Source organism: Ammospiza nelsoni, chromosome Z (assembly GCF_027579445.1).
Source record: "Ammospiza nelsoni isolate bAmmNel1 chromosome Z, bAmmNel1.pri, whole genome shotgun sequence".
NCBI lineage: Eukaryota > Metazoa > Chordata > Aves > Passeriformes > Passerellidae > Ammospiza > Ammospiza nelsoni.
The window spans coordinates 56,768,800-56,789,515 of NC_080669.1; the positions used below are offsets into that span (position 1 = coordinate 56,768,800).

Below are 20,716 nucleotides of genomic sequence, written 5' to 3' on the forward strand. Positions count from 1 at the left end.
CTTTTGTGGCGATGATATCTCCATAGGGTTGAATAAAGATCTGGCAGCTTATTAAACAGATAATAAACACTGGCATTAAAGTATTTTTCTTCAAAAAAAGATAAGGCACTCAAAGCACAAAAATATTCTATTAAATTTAGAAAGTAATTTGCATAAATAAAAGACACTTCAGAGACCTGGCAAAAACCAGTAGGAATATTCTGTGATTTAATTTTACCCTCCTGTTCCAGAACTGTACCAGTTCTGAAGCACTGAGATGCTGCAGTAGGACTTTCAACACTCACTACCAGGCCAGAACAGAAATCACCAAGATCACATTTACATGTTTATCAGTACTCACTGGGGATGTTCAAACTGTACTACAGAGTTAAAAAAAAAAGCCAAACAACTCCAGTAATTGTATGGACAGCTGCCATGTAACATTCATGGCTGAAGTTCCAATTGCTTTGTGGTATGTTTTCTTCAAAGGATGCTAAGATTCTTCCTGCTTCATAAACACTAACTAATATTAATATAAAATCTATATTATTGAAAACATTTATTGCCAATAAGTATGTGTGAATATGTATGCATGGAAAGTAACATAAGTAGGGTAGGATCAAATCAAAATTATTTAATTGCAAACTTCAAGCAAACAGGCATGGAATACAGCACATATTATGAATCTGGATAAATCCTCAATTAAGCTGGCAGATATAGTTACATAACTGTAAATATAACTATTTTCCTTCCTTGCTAACCCTGGTTTGCTATTTGACTTGACGGTGACCTTGTGTTGAGAAAGAATCTTAAAAATATCTCACATGGCATGAAACCTTAACTTGAGAGACAACAGCTTTGTTCTGCAGTCAGGTGTATCTTACTGGGTCATCTCAAAGAAGTCTTGTTGCTTGGCTGTGCCCCAGTTTCTTCACTGAACAAATACATATGCCTCTGTACACAGGCTGCTATTTTTTTTTTTGATTTCTACAGCCAAACTTTTCTGTGTATGTTCATTTTATATCAAAATGAAAAAATAAAGAGAAGGAGGAATGTATTTACTACAGGTACAAAAAATTTACTATGTTTGGCAGAAGAGAAGAAAATTTTTTTAATATTAATCTTAGTATGCATTAGCATTACAGAGTCATATAAAGCACTGAAACGAATGATGTCACAGTACTTTGATGAAGTAGAATAAGTAATAAAAATAATTTAATAGAGACAAGTCAAACAGCTTACTAATTTTTTAGTAGTGATCGATTAATCTAGGATGTAGCAAAGAGATGCAAAATCAATTTTTTGCCACTTTTGTTCTGCTAGCACTGATTTCTTGGAAATTTCATGTATAAATTTCACTTTTCTGTGTGTTTCTCCTCACATGGCCACAAAATCAAAATAAAACTTGACAGAGAACAAGCTATACCTTCAGCTAAAGTGACCTTTCAACCATTTTCATCCCTGGTGCAGTCTTCAGGACTATTCCCACGCACCATGCTCTATGATTTCTTCTTATGTGAATCAAAATTCTCTAAGCTAACATGGTGGGTTTCAGGAGAGTTAAATTCCTGGGCTGAAAACAACATTCAGTTGTTTGGAAGAATCCATTCTCCCCAAGAAAAACTACAGATCATGAAAATGCTTTCTCATCCTAACATCTCAGGATTGCTATTAAGAATTGCAAGATGTTAAGTTGTTAAGGTCAGTTAGGCCATACTTAGGACAAATATCACTCCGATGTGTACAAATAAGTATAGATTTCTTCTATACAGAAAAAAAGTTACAAAAATCTAAAGTTTGATCATGGGAAACAGAAAATATCAAAATCTCAATTTTACCAAGAGATAAATACCTGTGTGGTTTATACACATGCTGTGTTTGAAAAGCATGCATAAAATCATATGTTACAGGTAATGCAGGTTATTTGCTTTCTTTAAGAACTTCTCCTAAGTTGTAGGGCATTGATGGAACAAACCCCTGTCATATCTATATAATGCCACCAAGGGAAATAGAACACTTCCAGATTCTTCTGTTGTAAAAACAGGGGAAGGTAGGCAGGGTTGGTAATTTTGGTAGATCTGTAGTCCATGCTAAGTAAGGATAAATACTGGCAAATGAGACATTAAATACAAGTGAAAGCAAGTTTCATGAAGGAAGAAATTGAATGTTCTTGCTGTGCAAAATTTTCCTCATCCATAAATGAAAGACCATCACCATTAATCCAGTGCTCATTGCTTCTCCAATTAAAAAAATTTACATCTTTGTACAGATCTACAGAATCTGCTTACTGCAGCTGTAAATGTCTCCATTTCACTGTTCTGATTTACTCCACTGCAGGTCTATTTTTGCCCTGTACATGACTAGCTGTTGCTGTCCTGGGTTATGCTGGCAAAGACCATTCAGGTCAAGGACTGAATGCAAAAGTCCCGTGGAATAAGTTGTGAAGAAGTAGCAGAAACCCTAAGGCTGCAGCATTTATTCGACTGACATGGCAATTGTCAGTTCCACTGCCCATGATATGGAATGCTGTCTGAGTGTGTGGAAAAGCACTGTGTGAGTTAGACTCTTCACCCCTTGCCTTTCCGGATTGTTGTTCAATATGATGTGAGTTAATTCTTTAAGAAAGCTGCAAAACAGTAGTAGTTTCTTACTTTTTAATTATTGTATAGTGACAGACATTGGATGAGGGAAGGAGGTGGGCATCATTTAGGGATAAAACAACAAGAGGTTTCTGTCTATCAGCTGCTGTGTATGAACCATTAGCAGCTGTGCAAACACTCTTCACTGTCTTAGGATAAAATACTACAGGAAAGTGTCACTCCAGGTGGGGACGGTTTATGTGTGTCAGCCCTCAACCAATCACTCTACAAGCATATTCCTTCCTATCCTGGTTGCTGCCCAGCCTTCAGCAATCCATCCTTGTCATCTTCTTCCACACTGGCATGATGTTAACATCTTCCTCGCTAAAGTCATTAACATCAATGGAACATGGTGTGTTTGAGTGCACTAGGCATAAATGTTCTGTTAGAGACGCAATTGCTGAGGAAAGCCCTCAGATCCCACGTTGAAATACAGCCCCCCAATGCACCAGATTGACACTGTGCAAATGGTGGGGTGCAGATTAGCACATCTGTTTCTCTTCTAGATTTAAGTACCGGTTGTGTAAAGGACAAAGCATGCAAAAATGAAGTGGAAAATGCTTCTGAAAATACAAGAGTCAAGCTTGTGAGGCTTTACTAATTCTTTTCTACTCTATTTTAAATGTGGAAAATGAAAAATGTGTCTGGAATGGGTGAAAAACAAACCTATGTCAAACCTACTCTAAATGGAAGGCCAGGACCTACATGTATATGCTGTAATATATGTTTTTGCAGGCAGACATAATGCTAGAGCTCCTCCATTAATATCTGCAGATATTGATTCTCCATCATTCTGTAACCCAAAAAACCTCACAGCTTTTGGGATAAGTATCAGCATTTTTCATTTTTTCAGACCAGAGACCAAGCTCCTCCTCGCTCAGAGTTTATAAACAGCTTCTTATCATTTGCTCTCTCAGCTCCTACCTCACCTCACAGCTCTCCAATTACAACCTGCAATCACTAGGACAATGTCTGTAGAGATACTGAAGGCAATATATACCCTATTTCCTTTGAGTGTATGTAGAGTACTGGAAGCTAAAAATACCCACTGTTTCTTTTCTGTCTGACAGCTTTTTTTGGCTTTTTAGGGGCTTCTTAATTATAATTTATGTACTTAAATGTCAAGAGGAGCAAACTAAATGTGGACTCCAGTTTGCTGCTGACTTGCCAACAAAGGCCGAATCACCTCTTGGCATACGTGAAAAGGTTGTCTATGCCCTCGGGAGCACCTGCCACTTCACGCCTTTCAGGGAGAAAAGGCAGGTGCCCGTAGCAGCGCAGCCCTCCCGACGGGAACGGCATCCCTGGGTGGTCCAGCCGTGCTCGCAGCATCTCTCACGTCCCGTGGCCCGTTTTCAGCCCGCTCCAGGATAAAGGACAAGGAAGAGCCGGTTGGCGGGGGTGTCTAACCGGACCGATGAGCTTCTTCTGTGAAAACGAATGTCACTCAACAGCCGGCCTTCCCTGCTCACTCACGGTGCCCCGATGTTCCCCTGTGCCGGACATACACCGCACCCTGAGCAGGACGAACCCACAAAGCCTCCGCAAAACCCAGTGCCGCCCCTCGACCCCACGGCCAGGTAGACCCCCCCCGCCTCTTGCCCTCTCCCAGTCCGCCTGCTCCACGAGGAGCAACAGAGGCTTCCCAAGGGACCGCCGAGCCCGTGGAAACGCCTCACTGCATCACTCCCGGCCACTGTTTCTCGCTCGGGCTGCACAGGCACGCTACCCCCCCACGGCTTGCCCCTTGCTTTGCTCAGGGTGAAACATCCACCTACGCGTGTTCCTGTGCTCCTGCGGAGGCGCGGGCCCGGCGCTCGGGGGCCCTGTCCCCTGTCCCCTGTCACCTGTCCACTGTCCCCTGCCCGCGCTCGACCCCGGCCCCTCCCTCAGGCGCTGCCCGCTCGCCGCGCGGCCCCTCAAGGACTCGGCACTCAATGTCAGGCGGAGCGGGGCCGCCGGCAGGGGGCGGGCGAGGGGCGGCGGTGCCCGCCCTGCGCGGAGCGCGCTCCGAGCCGGCGGCGCTGCTGAGGCCGGGCGGCGCGGCGGCGCGGAGCTCAGCCCAGCCCAGCCCAGCCCTGCCCAGCCTTGCCCAGCCCAGCCCAGCCCAGCTCAGGGCGGCACAGCCCGGCCGCGGCGCTGAAGGGCACCGGCGGCGGCGAGGCTTCCCCGCGCTCTCCCGCGGCTGGGGTGCTCCCGCCCCGCAGCATGGAGGCTGGGAAGCGCAGCTCCTCCGCCGGCAGCCGGGACGATGGCAGCGCTAACTCCTTCCCGGCCAAGCCGGCGGCCTCGGCGGAGAAAGCCCAGAGCAGCCCCGGCAGCGGCGGCGTGAAGGAGCATGGCAACTCGGTGTGCTTCAAAGTGGACGGCGGCGGGGGCGAGGAGCCCGTGGTGGGCTTCGAGGATGCCGAGGGACCCCGGCGGCAGTACGGTTTCATGCAGCGGCAGTTCACCTCCATGCTGCAGCCGGGGGTCAACAAATTCTCCCTCCGCATGTTCGGCAGCCAGAAGGCGGTGGAGAAGGAGCAGGAAAGGGTTAAAACTGCGGGGTTCTGGATCATCCACCCCTACAGCGACTTCAGGTTAGCGCGGGGCTCACGGCGGGCGGGAGAGGGGTGGTCCCGGCGCCTCGCACCTCGCCCGGCGCAAACTTCGGCGGGCGGCGGGGCCGGGGCTGCCGCGGGCTCGGCCCGGCGCTCTCCAGCGTGCTGCACCCGGGACGGCCCCGCAGGCCCCGCGCCGGCCGGGGCGCCGCCCGCAGCCCCCGAGGCAGGATGCTGAGCTCTGTGGCTCTCCGTCCCGCCATCCCGGTCTGTCTGCGCCGAGGGGTCGCGGGCCGTCGGGCACGACTCTGCCCCGGGGGGATGAGGGCTCACCGGGGGGTTACACAGCTGCATCGGCATCGGTAAAATCCCCGTGTCTGCACACGCCTGCCCTTCCCTGAGCGCCCGGTGTGTAAACACTTGTTCCAGGGGTTGCGAGAAGGAATTCCATGCGTCTCTGTCAGAGTTACAGTAAAATAAGTTTATCCAGGTGATGTGTAGAAAACTGTGTTTTCATAGGGAGACAGGTAAATGTGATGGCAGATTAGCATTGCTTTCACAGTAAGATGCATGGATGCAGGACTGGCATATTCATACAGAAAGCAGTGCAAATAAATGCCCAAGAAGTTACAGTTCCCTTTAAAAATACATTTAAAGTGTAAGATTATTTCATTACATACTCTATGCCAGCTGGCTGTATGCCTTTAAAATGTAACACTCTATGTGATATTTTCTGAGGAACTATCGATGTCATTAAGCATATTTAATCAACAGCTTGAATTGAACAACTTGCGTCTATATGATAAGTGAATTGCACTGGAGACTGCGTTTGAAAAAAGAAAATCCAGAATGTTCAATAGTTAATGGATCTTTTAAGAAAACACGGGGTTAAACAGAACATTCTTTCAGTGAGGACAGGAAGAAATACTTTGAAAGTCCAAGTTTCTGCGGGACTGCTTGGAGTGAGGTGTTTGACAATGAGCTGTGCTAGCACCTTGCAGCTGAGTCTGAGAGCAGTACAGCTACAGGAGTGGAGGAGCACGGCACAGTCAGTTGTGACTTGAAATCATGCTTCAAATCCCTACTTGTTTTCCTGGTTCCCTGAACTCAATAAACTGCACTCGTTCTTTTCCTGGGGTGCCTTTTCCAGCTCAGCCGCATTAGCAGGTGCATTAAGTGGGGAGAGAGAGCCAAGCACCTACCCCACTCCCTTTCTACCTGCTAGAGAGGGACGTAGCAGGTTGCATCTGGTGTTGTGGTAGCATGCATAGGGGATGGGGGGGGGGTCTGATAGCCTCTTCCTTATCTGTGTGTGTGCATGAGTAACTTTATTCACGTGAGGATTCTGTTGAAATGAATGAGGGTATTCTAGCGAATAATTTTCCTTGTTCTGTTGTAAGCTTGGTTTCTGAGTGAGGTGCACACTCGAATGGTGTATAGGGCAATAGGAGCTTATTTGTCATATTTTGCAGTATGTAACTTTTTAAGCAGTTCTGTGAAATAGGTGATAAGCGTGTTCATTCTGTTTCATTACAGAAAGATCTTCTAATTCTGTCCTAATTCTTCGAGTGGGATGGTTTAGAGATTGTAGCATATGTTTCCCGTTTTTTTTTTCAATAGGAGTAAACAGCACTGAATCCTTTTCAGTCGTGTTGTCTTCATATTCTTAAATTAACTGGTATTTTCAGTTTTTTTTTTTTAAGTTTTTATTTTATTAGAGTAAGTGTTTGGTTTTTCAGTAAAGTTCACAGTCTTTCATTAGTATTGGGATGGTGTGGCAGGCTCCAGACCTAATTTTTTAGCCCGTAGGACTGTTTCAGTGAGAAATGTGAGATGTGCATGATTTTTCTCCCGAAACAATTGCAGCTGTGCAGTGGTACCACTCTTTTTGGGTGGCAGTGCAAAATGCGTGAAGAAGTTGTACTATACAGTATAGTCACCTTATTTGGAAATTACAACAGCACTTTTAAGTGCCATCTTAACAGTGGCTCTGTACCGGAATGAATTCAGGTGTAAGGATGGAGTTGCTTTGATTTATTTTTGCATGCTATTTGTAACAATGTAGTGCTTCTGTGTAGACGAGCCTTAAAGCATCCAAAGAGACACAGATATACCCATGCCACTGTTTTGATGTTCTTTCCATCAGAGGAAAGAGCTAAATTTTCTGCTAAAATAACAAGAAAAAAGTAAAAAGCCGAGTATTTTATGGTATCCATGTGAGAAGATGTATTATGCATTTGTAAATGCAGCTTTTATTAGAGTACTTGTGGCACCTATGAAAATAAACATCTTAGTTGACTTTAAATGTAGACACACTTAGGAAAATACTGGGCTAACCATGTAAAATGTGGGAAAATTCTGGTATAGGCTTCTGCTCACTCTTTTATTTTCTTCCTAGTTTTGCATGCTTGTATGCATTTCCTCGGATAATTTGATGTATTTGGCTTTATTTTGTGATTTCATTCTCATGAGTTTTGTAAAACAGTACATTAATCTACACCTAATGGTATTCTGTTGCGACATTTGGAGGAGTGGGCAGCATCTCAGTGCCCCCCTATTCGTTGTTTTGGTATGAACAGAACGTGGAAGCTGTCTCTAAACTCCGTGCTCTGTCAGTTGGTTACTTGCAGTCTTTTGGGGCTTGGTCTTTAGTTTTATGGCTCTCCATCTTGCATGAGTTTCAGGGAAAAATTGTCTCTTCTTTGGGCAGATATACCCTTGGAGGATTAAATTCAATAAGTATTACATAATTTTTCCACAAGGGGACCATTTTGATTGTGGTTGTCTTTTCCCAGTCTTCTGAGGTTAATGTGTAATTTGGAAGCTGTTATATAAACCCTCCACCTAATGCACATCAAACCTAGCGCAAGGCCTCTGTTTATCACTTTGCAGCTGTGACTACTGTATCTCTAAAGCTCGTCAACAAGTCTGTGTAATTACTTAAGTAACAAAAGTGAATTTATCAGTCAGAGTTTGCTGAAGTCCTGTGTGTGTTCTGTGAGATACTGAGTGCCTCCAGCTGTCCATTCTCATATGTGGAAGAATGAGCCTTCAGGAGAGCTTCACTGGTCCAGCTCTGTGGCCTTGCAGCCACAGGATGAGAGCAGGACAAAGCTGACAGGAGGTGGGAGCAACTGCACATGGTTCTGCTGCTGCCACACACATGTCATTTATTTCATAGGAAATCAGTGGTGGGCATGGGCTTTGGATGACTTTTATATGTTACGGCCTTCTGGTATTAATGGAAATGTACGTGACTGATTTTTAGATGATTAATTACTCCATGTCTTTTGGCATGTAAGGAGTTTCTTTAATGTTCAGAGGGCTGGCTTGCAAATGCCTGGGCCGCTCATCCAGCCCTGTGCATCTCCCTCCCTCCCTCCCAAAAGAGAAACTCACACTGTCAAGGAAATCTTGGGTTTATTACCACATTGGATAGGGCATCTGTAGTCAGCAATCTATAAAGAAAGCAGAGTTGCTACAGAGTTGCAGAAATAGCAATGTATGAGACAGACTGAGTGGAAATAATGCGTGTATGCGTAAATGTAGCCTTCACACTCTGATGGTTGCAGTCAGCTTGATGTTTGAGAGCAGCCTTTGTCTGGAAGTGGGGATAAAAATTTTAACTGGCTTCAAAATGAAGTAAGACTGTGATGTGGCATTGTCTGAAAAAGCAGCAGGTAAAGAGGTGCAGTCCAGGCAGAGCTGAAGGTCTTTTTCCCCTGTGTAAATAAGACCAAGTATAAATTAATTTGCAACACTAGGAAAAAAAAAACCCCAAAAATTGGAATTTTATTTCTCTGGGTAATTTTTCATTTGTCCAAGAAACTTAAAGCCTTATTTTAATGATAACAGTAAAGTAAAAGCAGAATTATTTCTAAAACTTGAACAGGAAATTTAAGAGTGTAGTGAATAGTAAAAGTTTGCCAGATTTTTTTAGCTTGTGTGCATTCCAATTTCAAAACCTTTTTGTATACACATTTAAAACATCATGTGAATGTTTGAGGTTTATCATGGAAATCTTTATAAATCATTGAAGGCTTCATTGGTAATACCTTGTAAGTAATTTAATGCCAGGTTTCAAAGGGTTTTAATCAGGGTGAAAGACACAATATTTGCATGTGCATGTCTGGGTAGTTACAGAAGAATTTGCTTCTGTTGCTGTTAAAAAACATTCTGTTATATTGTGCAGTTTTATGCAACCCATCCATGTTGTCATACACATGTACAGCTTTAATTTTCAAGTTTGTGCCAAACTGTAAGTCAGAATTGCCATGGTTTAGCATGCCTCATGTTTTTTTTTTTTTTAATTACACCATTTTAAAAACATTTGAACTTATATTTGCATTATGAATCAATTTTCTTTTTTATTTTCACCTGTGTTTTGGACCTGTCTTTGACCACCAGCAGTTGCCCTAACGTGATAGACTGTGCATGTTATATGTGCAGCTCACAATCAGGTCTCTAAAATTCACGCATGCATTGTTTTAAAACCTGCCTTTTGGGACCAGTCTTCACTCTACGTGTTATACCTATCTTAAGTTGTGTCTTAAGAAGCTTAGGATAAGCACTTTGTGCTTCTCTTTTGTCACATGTTTTGAATGTCTCTCTTGAAGCTAATGAGATTTGTGTTTTTGTGAGCTGTTACATACTTAGGTTTATATAGAGCAGTAGTGTTGGAAGGTAATGTTATATGCAATGAATACAAAATGTATTGTATCAGACTTAAATGTAATTGATAGAGGTGTATGTATTCAAAATGAAAGACATAAATCAAGTCTATATTGGTCTATATTAAATAGTTCAGATACAAATTTGTGTGGGTTTTAATGGATAAATTGTGTCACTGGTAGTGTAGGAATATGAAATGGCCATAGTTTTGTATTCTCAAGGTAGTAATTTCTTGTTCAGGATTTGTCATGAGATTCTGTTTCAGAATTGACACTTCTGAATTCTCTAATAAAATCATAATAATGGATTTATAATTGTGCTGTATACAGTACGTTCCTTGTGCAAACAATTTTTTAAAAATATTATTTATATTTTTGTGAATGAAGCACAGATTCATATGGGGCTGTCTTTCATGTATCATTTTCAAATACTATTGTTGTGACTATAATTTTTAGTTCTACTATAGAAAAGCTTTGTACAGACAAACTATTCGTATTGCTAGATGTTCAGTCCTTACATTTGACTAAACATGGAGTTCCATTAGTACCAAAAAGATTATAAATTGTAGTTGGGTTTTATTTACAGCATTCCAACAATTTTTGCCCTTTACTTCTGTAAATGCCCTAAAAAATAAAATGACAGAATTGTAGCATTAACCTAAATAATGCAATTATAATGTTTGAAATTTCTCTCTGACATCGAGTTATGTATGGCCTTCATAATAGTTCCACAGGTAGAATGCAACTCTCATAAAGGCAGGCTGAAGAGAAATACAGTAATGGTTCTCAAATGCATAAACGGATGTTACCAAGAGGAAGGAAATTACATCTAAGTAATGGAGTGAATTGCAGCAACAAGTATCTGAATTAGATGTTTAGGAGGGAGGACCAAAAATAAGCAACAAAATATTCTATTGGAAATGTTCTGATGTGAAATATAGGCCAGAAATGCATTAGGCTGTTTTTCATGTCCCGTTCCTATTATTTTCTGTACTGAATAATTTTTCATCAGTGGTTTTCATGGATTCATCTGTTACGAAATCTAGTTGACTAAAGCTAGCTACTGACTTTTCCTTTTGCACTTTGACTTTTCTACTTGTAAGCAGGGATGCGTAAGGGAAAATAGGGATAGAGAGGTGCATTTCGTGCTTTTGGACTCATGAGGGCTGTGTACTCTTGTCTGCTTTGAGATTTTCTTCAAGAGCTGCTAAAGCAAGGCAGTGGAGTCCACCCAAGGTTGGTGCAGCAGCCACCCGCCTTCCATTCCAGACCTCCAGGGCATGTGGGAAGCTGTATGCCCTTGTTTGTTCAAGCAAAGGGATTCATTTTATTAATAAGATGTCCTTCTGTCTCTGGATATGTAGAATACTAATGCATAGTTTGAGCTCACTTATATGTTGAACATTTGCCAGTTTTCATTATGTTCATTCTAGTCCTGGAATAACGATCCGTTCACTGCATTTTCTTTCACACTCTTGTTGTGTTATGTTCTTGAACATTGAATGAAGTTCAGGGGAGAGAAAGAGCTGAACAAGTGTAACTCAGTTCTCAGTTACTTTTAATTTAACTTGGGACATTTTGAAGATCACTGAAAGCTATGAATATGTACAAAAGTACATTTTTTTTTTTCTGCAAGATGCTTAGTTTTACAGTTTTCACTTTCTAGACAATATGCGTAAAGGCAAGTATGTTCATCATGATTTTGAGATAAGTTTAGAAAGAAAACACAACAAAATTAAATAAACCCAAATGTTACAGAATTCCCATTAATAATTCTGTAACATGTAAGTCAAAGGTGATATTTTGGGGATGTTATATGTGAGTCTTTAAAATTTAACTCTGGACAGTCCATAACATGAGAGTTCCTCTTCAGTTTTCTGATTTTTATTTTTTGCTTTGACTGCAAGGAGAAAAAATTGCTTGATAAATATGATCTATATCCATATCTCTGTACACACATATCCAAAATTAGGTCTCATCGTGCTTGGGCCTGTGGGGAAAATGCACTGATTCTGGTATTCCAATTGATTGTTTTAGCACGTCAACACGTTTTTAAATGTGTCCTGTGACTCCATTTGTTAGCACATCAAAATAAGTGATGCTTGTAATTGAGTCAGTAAAAGTTTTTTCTTCATCCTAGGTTTCTCAGACTTGGGTATATGAAGGGAACTGTGAATTGGAATACTGTGTAAAAGCATTGAGTAATATGCAAAGGTCTAGATTTATGATTTGATTGGGTGTTTGGTGACTACAACAGCTAATTGAAAGATGCATAGGCTTTGATATGTTGCTTTAGGCTTTCTTGTGTGTGCATGGGGGGTTTATATAATGAAATCAAAATTTGAGTGGCTCATTTTCTGATTGTTCAGCCTGGAGTAGCAGAAATGGAGATGTATGAATGCAGAGGTCACCTAAAAAGTATGAGTCTTTAGTGCTGCACTTCTACCTACCTAATATTTAATTAAACTTTGTCAGATTTTTTGAGAGGTTCAACCTGAAGCTGTAAGAAGCAAAAAACTATTTTTAGTGATGAGTGTGTGTAAAATATGAAAAATTGAAAAGAAATTTACTTAATTTGATGGTAAACAAGAAGTATCCATTCTCACCTTTGCTTTCACTCAACGGCATGAGAACTGTTTTCTATGTCAATATACATTTTTTTTAAGAGAGGAAACTTTTAACCTACTTTGCAATGTTTAATTTTTAACCTGACAGTACAGTTCTCGTTAATTGCTTGAAAGTCCTTTAGCTGTCTATTTCCTGATTCTTTCCCAGAGGCATGATTTAATTTTAAAAATCATAGTGTATTCAGCTCTAATTATTGGAGAGCTTGTTCTAGACACATAGTAAGGTATGTTAATGACCAAAAACTGTATCAGCTGGAGTCAATGTCAGTACTACCTCAAGGACACTGTCATTTAGCTTCTATAAAATCTCTACTAATATCTTTTAATCTGATGACAGATTCAGGCAAGCTGCATGGTATTTTTCAGTAATCTTATTCCCTTGCAGTGCAATGCAACTGGAATAAGTCTGGAATAAACTTATGTTCAGAAAATGTTCATTTAATTACAAAAGAGCTGCATACTGTTTCCATTGCATATTTGAAAAAACCAAAAACTAACCCCAAAGCCATTTTCATTTTTGCCAGTGAAGTACCCAAAACTTAAGTTGCATTATATAGCTAAGAATAGGATTTTGTTTTTATGTGATTATCTTTGGTGTTGTTAATATGTACACATTATCTAATTAAGCATGTCATTTAATAAATATTTTGATACACTATTGGAATTTAGTGTGCTACTGCTATTAAGTTTTTATCTCTAAGCATGTCATATTTATTAAAAATTCATATTAAGAGGCTCTGTTTTCCACTGAAAAAGCATGGGTTGCTTTATGTTCACAATCAAAGCTATGTTAGTTCTGGTTTTTTTTCATATTTTTGAGTGAGTTTATTTTTTAAAATTACTTTAAAATAACCAATAAACATTTAATTTTTTTTTTTTTTAATTTAGGGAGGCTTTTACAAGTTTTTAATACTGGGGAGGGATTTAAGTGAAAATACTCTTTTTCATCCAATTTTGCCTGAAAATCACTGAATCTTTTGCACTAAAGCTCCAGTATATAAAGAGTGCCATAGAAATAAACTGTGCTCTCACAGTATCAATTCTATACATGTTGTACCTGGTTACCTCCAGATTTTTGTCCTCTTACATCAGCAGACTAAGGTGTGGAAATATTGATGTCTCCTTAGCTGGTTCTGTTGCATCTTAGACTAATTTACCAGATCCTCCAAGAAGCACCTCTCTTCATGGCACAACTGCAGCAATAGACAGTGTGGTGATGAAATGATCTGACCTTAATGCAGATATGTGGATTGCAGTAAATTTAGAGTAATATATAATGAGACTCCAATAATAAATAATTGGTCTATCTTTTCCTAGGGAAAAGCTGTGAAAAATACACAGAATTTTATAAGATATTTAAAGTAAGATCTGTCCAGGTCTATCCAGGAGATGGAATAAAAGCATGGCTGCAAAACCATAGAGATGCAATTAAGCTTTCACACGGTTATTTAGAGGTTTTCCATCAGACTCTTAAGTGATTTCTGTCTAGTTGTTCATTCCAGGAGGACTTATTATTTAGGTCTGGCAGAGAAATTGCTATGAAACCTGTAGCAGGTGCTGCTGCTCCCTAAACATCTTGTTACTGCCTGGCAGTAGATGCTTGCAAGCCTCTGGGTTCCCCAAACACATCCAGTGCTACAGGATCATTGGAATAGCTGCATATGGGCTTGTTTGCACTTGATTTTTCAGTGAAGGTAAGAGCCAAGCTTGTCTGTCACTCACCTTGCCTTTAGTGCCAGACAAGCCCAGTGGTAGCAAAAAGAATTGCTTTTCCAGTTTGGGATTAGTCTGGTAGATTGAAACTTGGAAACAGAACAAAAGAAGCAAAATAAATCAAGTATATGCCTCAAACTTCAGTTGTTATTTGGGTACCTTTCTCATATACTCACTTTACCAAGTGTTCTTACGTGCTGTTTTTCAGAGCTGTGTATGCAGTGTTCATGGAAGCTCTTATCTAGATGACTGCTGAAGTACTGAATCCTACTTTTTCTTTTGTTTATAGCATTTCTTACGGTTTAATTTTCAGTCAGTGAAATCATGCTACAGGGAATTTGTATTCAAAAGTTCCTAGGAGCACATGGATATAGTCCCTGAAAGAGTATTTTTTTGGAAAAACTTCCTTTCCCCCCTCATTCTGTCTTCTCTTCATCTTCCTACATCTCTTTCTGAGGATATAATTAATTCCTTTAAATAAATGGAAACAATGCACTGATTTTATATTTTTAAAATGTTTGTTCTGCTGTGTAGTTTTCAATTCTTACTCAGTCTGTTAGCTAGGAGATACTGAGCTGTTTGTTCAAACTAGCAGGGAGAAGTTAGTTTAGGTATTTTCATAGCCTCTTGCCGTTTGTAAAATGCCTTGTAGTAATTAAAAAAAAAAAAAAAAACAAACTTTACGCATATTTTCCATTTCCCTTGACTCGGACAGGTTAGCAGCCTTCTGTTGAGAATTGCACCGTGATGCAGTTGAACATGCTGTTACCATACACTGTTACACAGGCACTCGGCCGAAATTGTCCCTTCAGCTTGTATACTGCCAGCATGGGAATTCAAGTCTTGCATACATCTACCACATTAAAGATATAATTATCAGAAGCACAGTTTTGTAATGCAAAGGGAGTGTGGTACCAAGAGTAAGCACTGCCAGATGGTAGGCAATCTATCAGAGCGTTTAAAAAGGGTCAGAATTGAAAATGTCTGAAATCCAATGGCTTATTAAGCAGTAGATGTTGAATGTGTGGGAAAAGTGAGAGATGAGTAACCTAAGCATGAGGTGCCCACATGACCAAACAGACTTTTAATTGCATGCGTTCTGCCAGTATTATATGAAATACTTGTTTTTGCTAAATTAAATGTGGCTTTGAAATTTGGAACAGAATATTAAATCCAGTGATATACTGCTGAGTGTTGAAAAGTTCAGTAGGATTTGTACATGTTCTTACTGTTTATTTATTGAAGAAATGAGTTTGTTAGGATGGTTCATCTCTCTGTAATGGAAAAAGAAGTCAAAAAACAATTTCAACGTTTTGTGTTGAAAATAATTAAATCCAGTATATAATAATTTTATTATTTCATACACATATCATTTTGATAAATGTGAACTAAGTACAACATAAATTGTGACTGAATCCAATTAAATATCTCTGGTTTTACATTGCTATTTAAAGGCACTAACTATAAGTTTAAAATTTCTTGTTTAACCTTAAACTATTCTCTATTCTTGTTTCCTAAAGTGAGATTTTCTGTAGTCTGCCTGTGTGTTGTGCTTTATTGTTCACAAGCATGCAATTTTTTTTTTTTTTGTTGAGATATGATTCTCATTAAGACAGGTCTGAGGAATACTCCGTCAGTATTATACAATCAGTCAGTGTTATTCAGCAATTTCCACCACCATCCCCCTCATTCCCCAGGACTGTATGAGCACTGCTTGATGTGACTATGGCTGTTTCTGTAATTTCTCAGCTGCAGCCAACTTCTACATTCTCCACAGGCTAGACCAAATTTATCTTTCTGTGGAATGGATGGGAGAGCTGCAGTGAACTTCCACTCCCACACTTGTTCCTCATAGCACGACAGAGTTCAGATTTGCTTCGGGGAAGGAGAGCTAGCTGTGTAGCCTGGGAATGCAGGTACCATGGATCTGCCTAAAATGGTGGCAGATGTTCCTGCTGGGGCTGCTGACTCGTGATTCCGTGCAGTGTCACTGAATAGCAGTTCGTCTGCGTTGAATGTGCAAGCTGATTTTGTGCCACTGGCAATATGAGCAAATGGAATATGGTATTTAACTTGGTTTCGTGTTTCCAGTACAAATTTTTCCATTTCTGGAATGGCTTTGAAAGTGTCAGTTTTAACCAGTGCTCTGCACAATGTGCAAATCTATAGGATGTTAGATGAAGATCTGAAATGGGAGTCAGGAGCCCATCTATCTTTGAATTTCAGGAGCTAGATACTTGTAAGCATCTGGACTCCATGCCTGAACATCTTTCAGAATTCCAGTCATAGTCATAAGGAGCCCAAAATGGTAAACCTGATTTTTAAAAAACATCGCCCATGGGTGCTGTGTATTTTGCAGAACTAGTGTGTGTGTCAGAATAATACAAATATGTTTCAGCTTCCATTTTTGCTGTATTATATATTTTGATTTGCAATTTACAGATCAAGGTATTCTAAGATTATGAAGAAAAGCTCTGTTAATTTTTCACTCTCAGTTTCTTGCTGCTCTCCACCAATAAATTATTAATATCTATTTGGCAGTTCTAATTATTACACATCTTTAGCTTAAACGCATTTGATTAGTTCATAACTCACTGTCCTCCAAAAAATGAAACATAAATATTTGGCTAAATTAGATTTTGTCTTTCTGAGGAATATTGTCTTGTGGCTAAAACCTCTTATGAGACCTCTAAAGTAAAATGTTTTCATTTGCTGAAAGGCAGAAACCTATTTATTATATTTAGGCAACTGCATTTTGAGTGAATATGGATGGAAGATAAGGATGGACATCTGGTGTTTTATTCGCCACAGAAAGGGCAGCTCATTTTGTTTAGCTGTGTCAAAGCAAGAGTCATCTATCAGTATGGAAGTAAAGAGCTTCCTTGGTATTCTTGTGGTTGTTTATAGTTCAGGTCATGGGTCCGTGACCAAAGTTTCTTTGAGTGCTTATTTTAGAGCTGCTTATCAGTGGCTACAATTAGAGGCAACTTTACTTGGGTGCAGACACTTCCCCCTGCAACCCCTAACCTGCAGTGGGTGTCTGATGTCAAGACCAGCCCATTGTAAGGAATTCAGACTGTTTTGTTTGAACCCGAAGACTGGAGAAAGAAGTTTTGCATGAAGAGACTTCAAAGTCATCTGTCAAAGTCACTCTACCAAAATATAAAGTGAAGAAGCAGATTATTAAATAATTCCCTTTTATATTTTTTCTGATAAATATTTATACGTGAGGCATATAACAAAGCCTGTAGTTAAGTTTGAATAAATTTTCAAATCTTAATATCTTTAGCAATATTTCATTTTTCAGTATGCAAACTGACATGCTATTCTGGTGCCTAAAGTGACTTGCTCTCTTACAAAAATGAATAAAGGCAGTGAGGAGGAAAAACTTTTATCTAGTGTATGTATTTTGTATAACAACTCCACTTTAGATGATTCTGTCTCAATGAAGATAGAACAGAATTTTAAATTAATCTAGGTCTTGGTAAAATGTATCTTCCAGTGGCTCAATAACCATTTCATATGACTAATATAAAACAAAACACTTAACAAATGTATTTAAAGCAAATAATCTGCTGTAATTCAATAAACACTTTCTACATATAGTTTGTAAATTTAATAGATACTGATTTTAGGATCTCAGTCGTGTGTCATTATTGCATAAAGCTGTGATAAAAAGTAATAAACCCTCATGTTTATTTGCAAGCAAGCAATGGAAATTATCTCCTGCTGGCAAAGGTGTGCTATAAAGGCATCTCGTGGTGCTTGATATTGTGGGCTATCTCCTGTTTTGAAAATCACAAAACGATTCAAATATTAAATTCATATATGCTGGTTTGGGATTTTTGGAAGGAATTTGCTTGTTTCCTTTTTTGAGAATAACTGAAATAATGTAATTGAAAAAAAACCCTCTTTCTTTCCTTATATTGGATTAAACTGCAAAAAGGCCATTCAGCAATTGCATTCCATTACACTGACCAATGTTCATAAGTATCAGAGATTTTGGATCCCCAGAAATTTGGTTTGTATTCCAAACCTCCAGCCTTGGGTGAGGTTGCAGCAGCAGCAGCACATGAGGCTGTGCTCAGCTTGCACGGAGCTTTCTGGAGGGTGAACAGCACGAAAAGTCGAGGAGGGGAGCAGAGGCAGAGATGACAAGGTCTGGGTTGCTTAGGCTGGTAACTAGAGCATCTCTGAGCATAACGTATGCTCTTTCTTGTTTACTTTGTTTGCTCTTCTGGGTTTTCCTTTTTGTTTTAAACAAGCGAATATCAGGTCTATCTGATCACTGCTCTGTCTAGCTGTATAATGCGCTGATTTGTTTTGGCAGTGCCGGCTGAGCGCTACGCTGTCAGAAGGATGGTAACACTGGGATGTGCAGTATGCAAATTGGGAAGTCTTAAAGAAATGTTAAAATTAACATTGTGTCTGCTTAAATACTGTGGAAGGCAAATGGCTAGCAGAGAGATATGAATACAAGCTGAGTAATTAGAAAAGTGGAGTGCATCCCCCTGTAAAAAAGTGTTAATTAACGTACATGGGGAAAGGTATAATCAAGCTTGTGAAAGATTACTCCTTTCATTTCTTACATGTTGTGCACACTGTATTTTCAATTAGTTGATGTTTTAGATAAATCAATATTAGTTTGGTTAATAAAATTATTAAAATAACAATTCCATAATCTTAAAATTTTCAGTGTATTTGAGTGCATACCTAAATGTCTCCTTTACTGGCTTAGGAATTAAAATCATTCAGCATGGATGTTGAAACTGCAGAATAATTTTCTTCCTCTGCTGGAGAGGATTTGAATCTGTGCATTGACTTTGCATAGCACCTCTGGTACACTTCCAGTAACAAAATCACCTCTCAGATTTGTTCTGCTTTGGTGGAATGGGGAACTGAGAATGCCTCTCCTGTCTCATCATTGCCTTCCTTGGGAACAAGATTTTGTTCCTGCTCTAGTTTATATTTGTTTAGGGAGAGAGAACATGTCGGCAGCATACCTCACTTTGGGAGGCACCGTATGGCTGGGGGAAAGTGAACTCCCTGAGGTGTGGGAGATCCTGAGCTCAGCTGCCCACAGATAAATGAGGAAATCCAATGGATATTCACAGGTGTTGATGAAAGCTCTAGGTATTCAGTTGTTTTTTGAAAGGAGAATGCATGTGGCATGACCCTAATTACTTACCATGTTGCTCTGCCATAAATCTAATCTTTCTTCTTCCTTTGCTTCCCTAAAAATTGTCTGAAATATATTTGAATATTTTTCATCATAGTATAAGTTAATAAAATTGTAATATAAATTTGATTTGAACATGCATATATCATTTTCTGATGTTATTTTCAGAACAAACAAGATACTATATTTTTAACAGATATAAATTAGATTTATTACCATTTGAAGCAAATCATTTACTGCAGTGTGATATTCATGGATTATATAAAAATAACTTACTGATTCTTAAATGTACTGTCATTGATTTTAAAGGGTTGAAATTTCAGTAGTTATTTTTATAGTCAAGGAAACATAGGCTTTGTAGCCAAAAGTCAGCTATAAATAGTTGTAAAGGGGAATAATAATTAAACTTGATATATATATCTTGATTACCCGGTCTTGCATTAGAATCTTGCACATCTCTGTAGATACATAAGATGACTGTAAATATGCAGTCGTGAATATTTGTTTTCATTTATGATGTGGGAGTACATCATCTTGTTTCATGTCTATCTATAGTTCTTTCACACTTTTTCACATCTCTAATTTTTCTCTTCATGAAATTTGAAGACTGGCTCTTTTTTTTCCCTTCAGTTTGAAAATAGTGCCCATTCTTGCCTTCAATGCACTTTGTCAAGAAATGATACACCAAGTCCTACTTTGAAGCTGCTCTTCCAAATGTACTGTATCATGTTACAGCTACACAAAAAGCCAGTTTTACCTCTGATTACCAAAATAAAATTGTTATATATGTATATATTGTTCAAATCTAAGTTGATGGTTCTAGCCTTGTTTTTTTTTTTTTTTTTATTTTTTAGGGGTGTTTGGGGTTTTTTTGGGATTTTTTTTGTGGTTTTTTTTTTTGCGTTTTGGTGGAGATTTTTTTGTTTTGTCTTTTTTTTGGTTTTTTTGTTTTTTTTTAATTAGAGAAATGAATTTTCCTACCTCATTTGGTGGTCATGGCCAGTCTCCTCACCAAACCCTGTGCCTAAGATCTATCAATAGCTACTGAATGACGTCTTCCCTGTCGTCTCTGAAGTAGAGAAAATAGAATTTTCCCTGTCAGTAAAAACTTAAAGATTATACACTATTATCGTATATAGATGATAATTGAGATTTAATTGGTTAAAGAAAAAAATCTATTCAAGGAAAAAATTAGTTAATACTGATTGGCTTTCTAATTTTTGGAAGGGCATTAGGAAGTTACCTTCCTTTTCACTTGATGCTCTGTTGAGAAGAATTACAGAAGGCTTCTTCCAATTTAAGCCTCTGAATTTTTAGTATGGAGGCATCCTAAATGTCATATTTCTAAATGGCACTCTTAAAATTA

The 20,716-nt window shown here is 39.2% G+C and overlaps 1 protein-coding gene across 1 annotated transcript in view; it reads left to right on the plus strand.

Annotated features, from left to right (window-relative positions):
- The first annotated feature begins 4,826 nt into the window (after nucleotides 1-4,826).
- Nucleotides 4,827-20,716, plus strand: part of HCN1 (hyperpolarization activated cyclic nucleotide gated potassium channel 1) — a 189,504-nt gene continuing 173,614 nt past the window's right edge. The window contains exon 1 of the mRNA XM_059492479.1: nucleotides 4,827-5,200. Within this exon, the coding sequence (XP_059348462.1) occupies nucleotides 4,827-5,200 (374 nt within the window). The remainder of the gene's footprint in view (nucleotides 5,201-20,716) is intronic.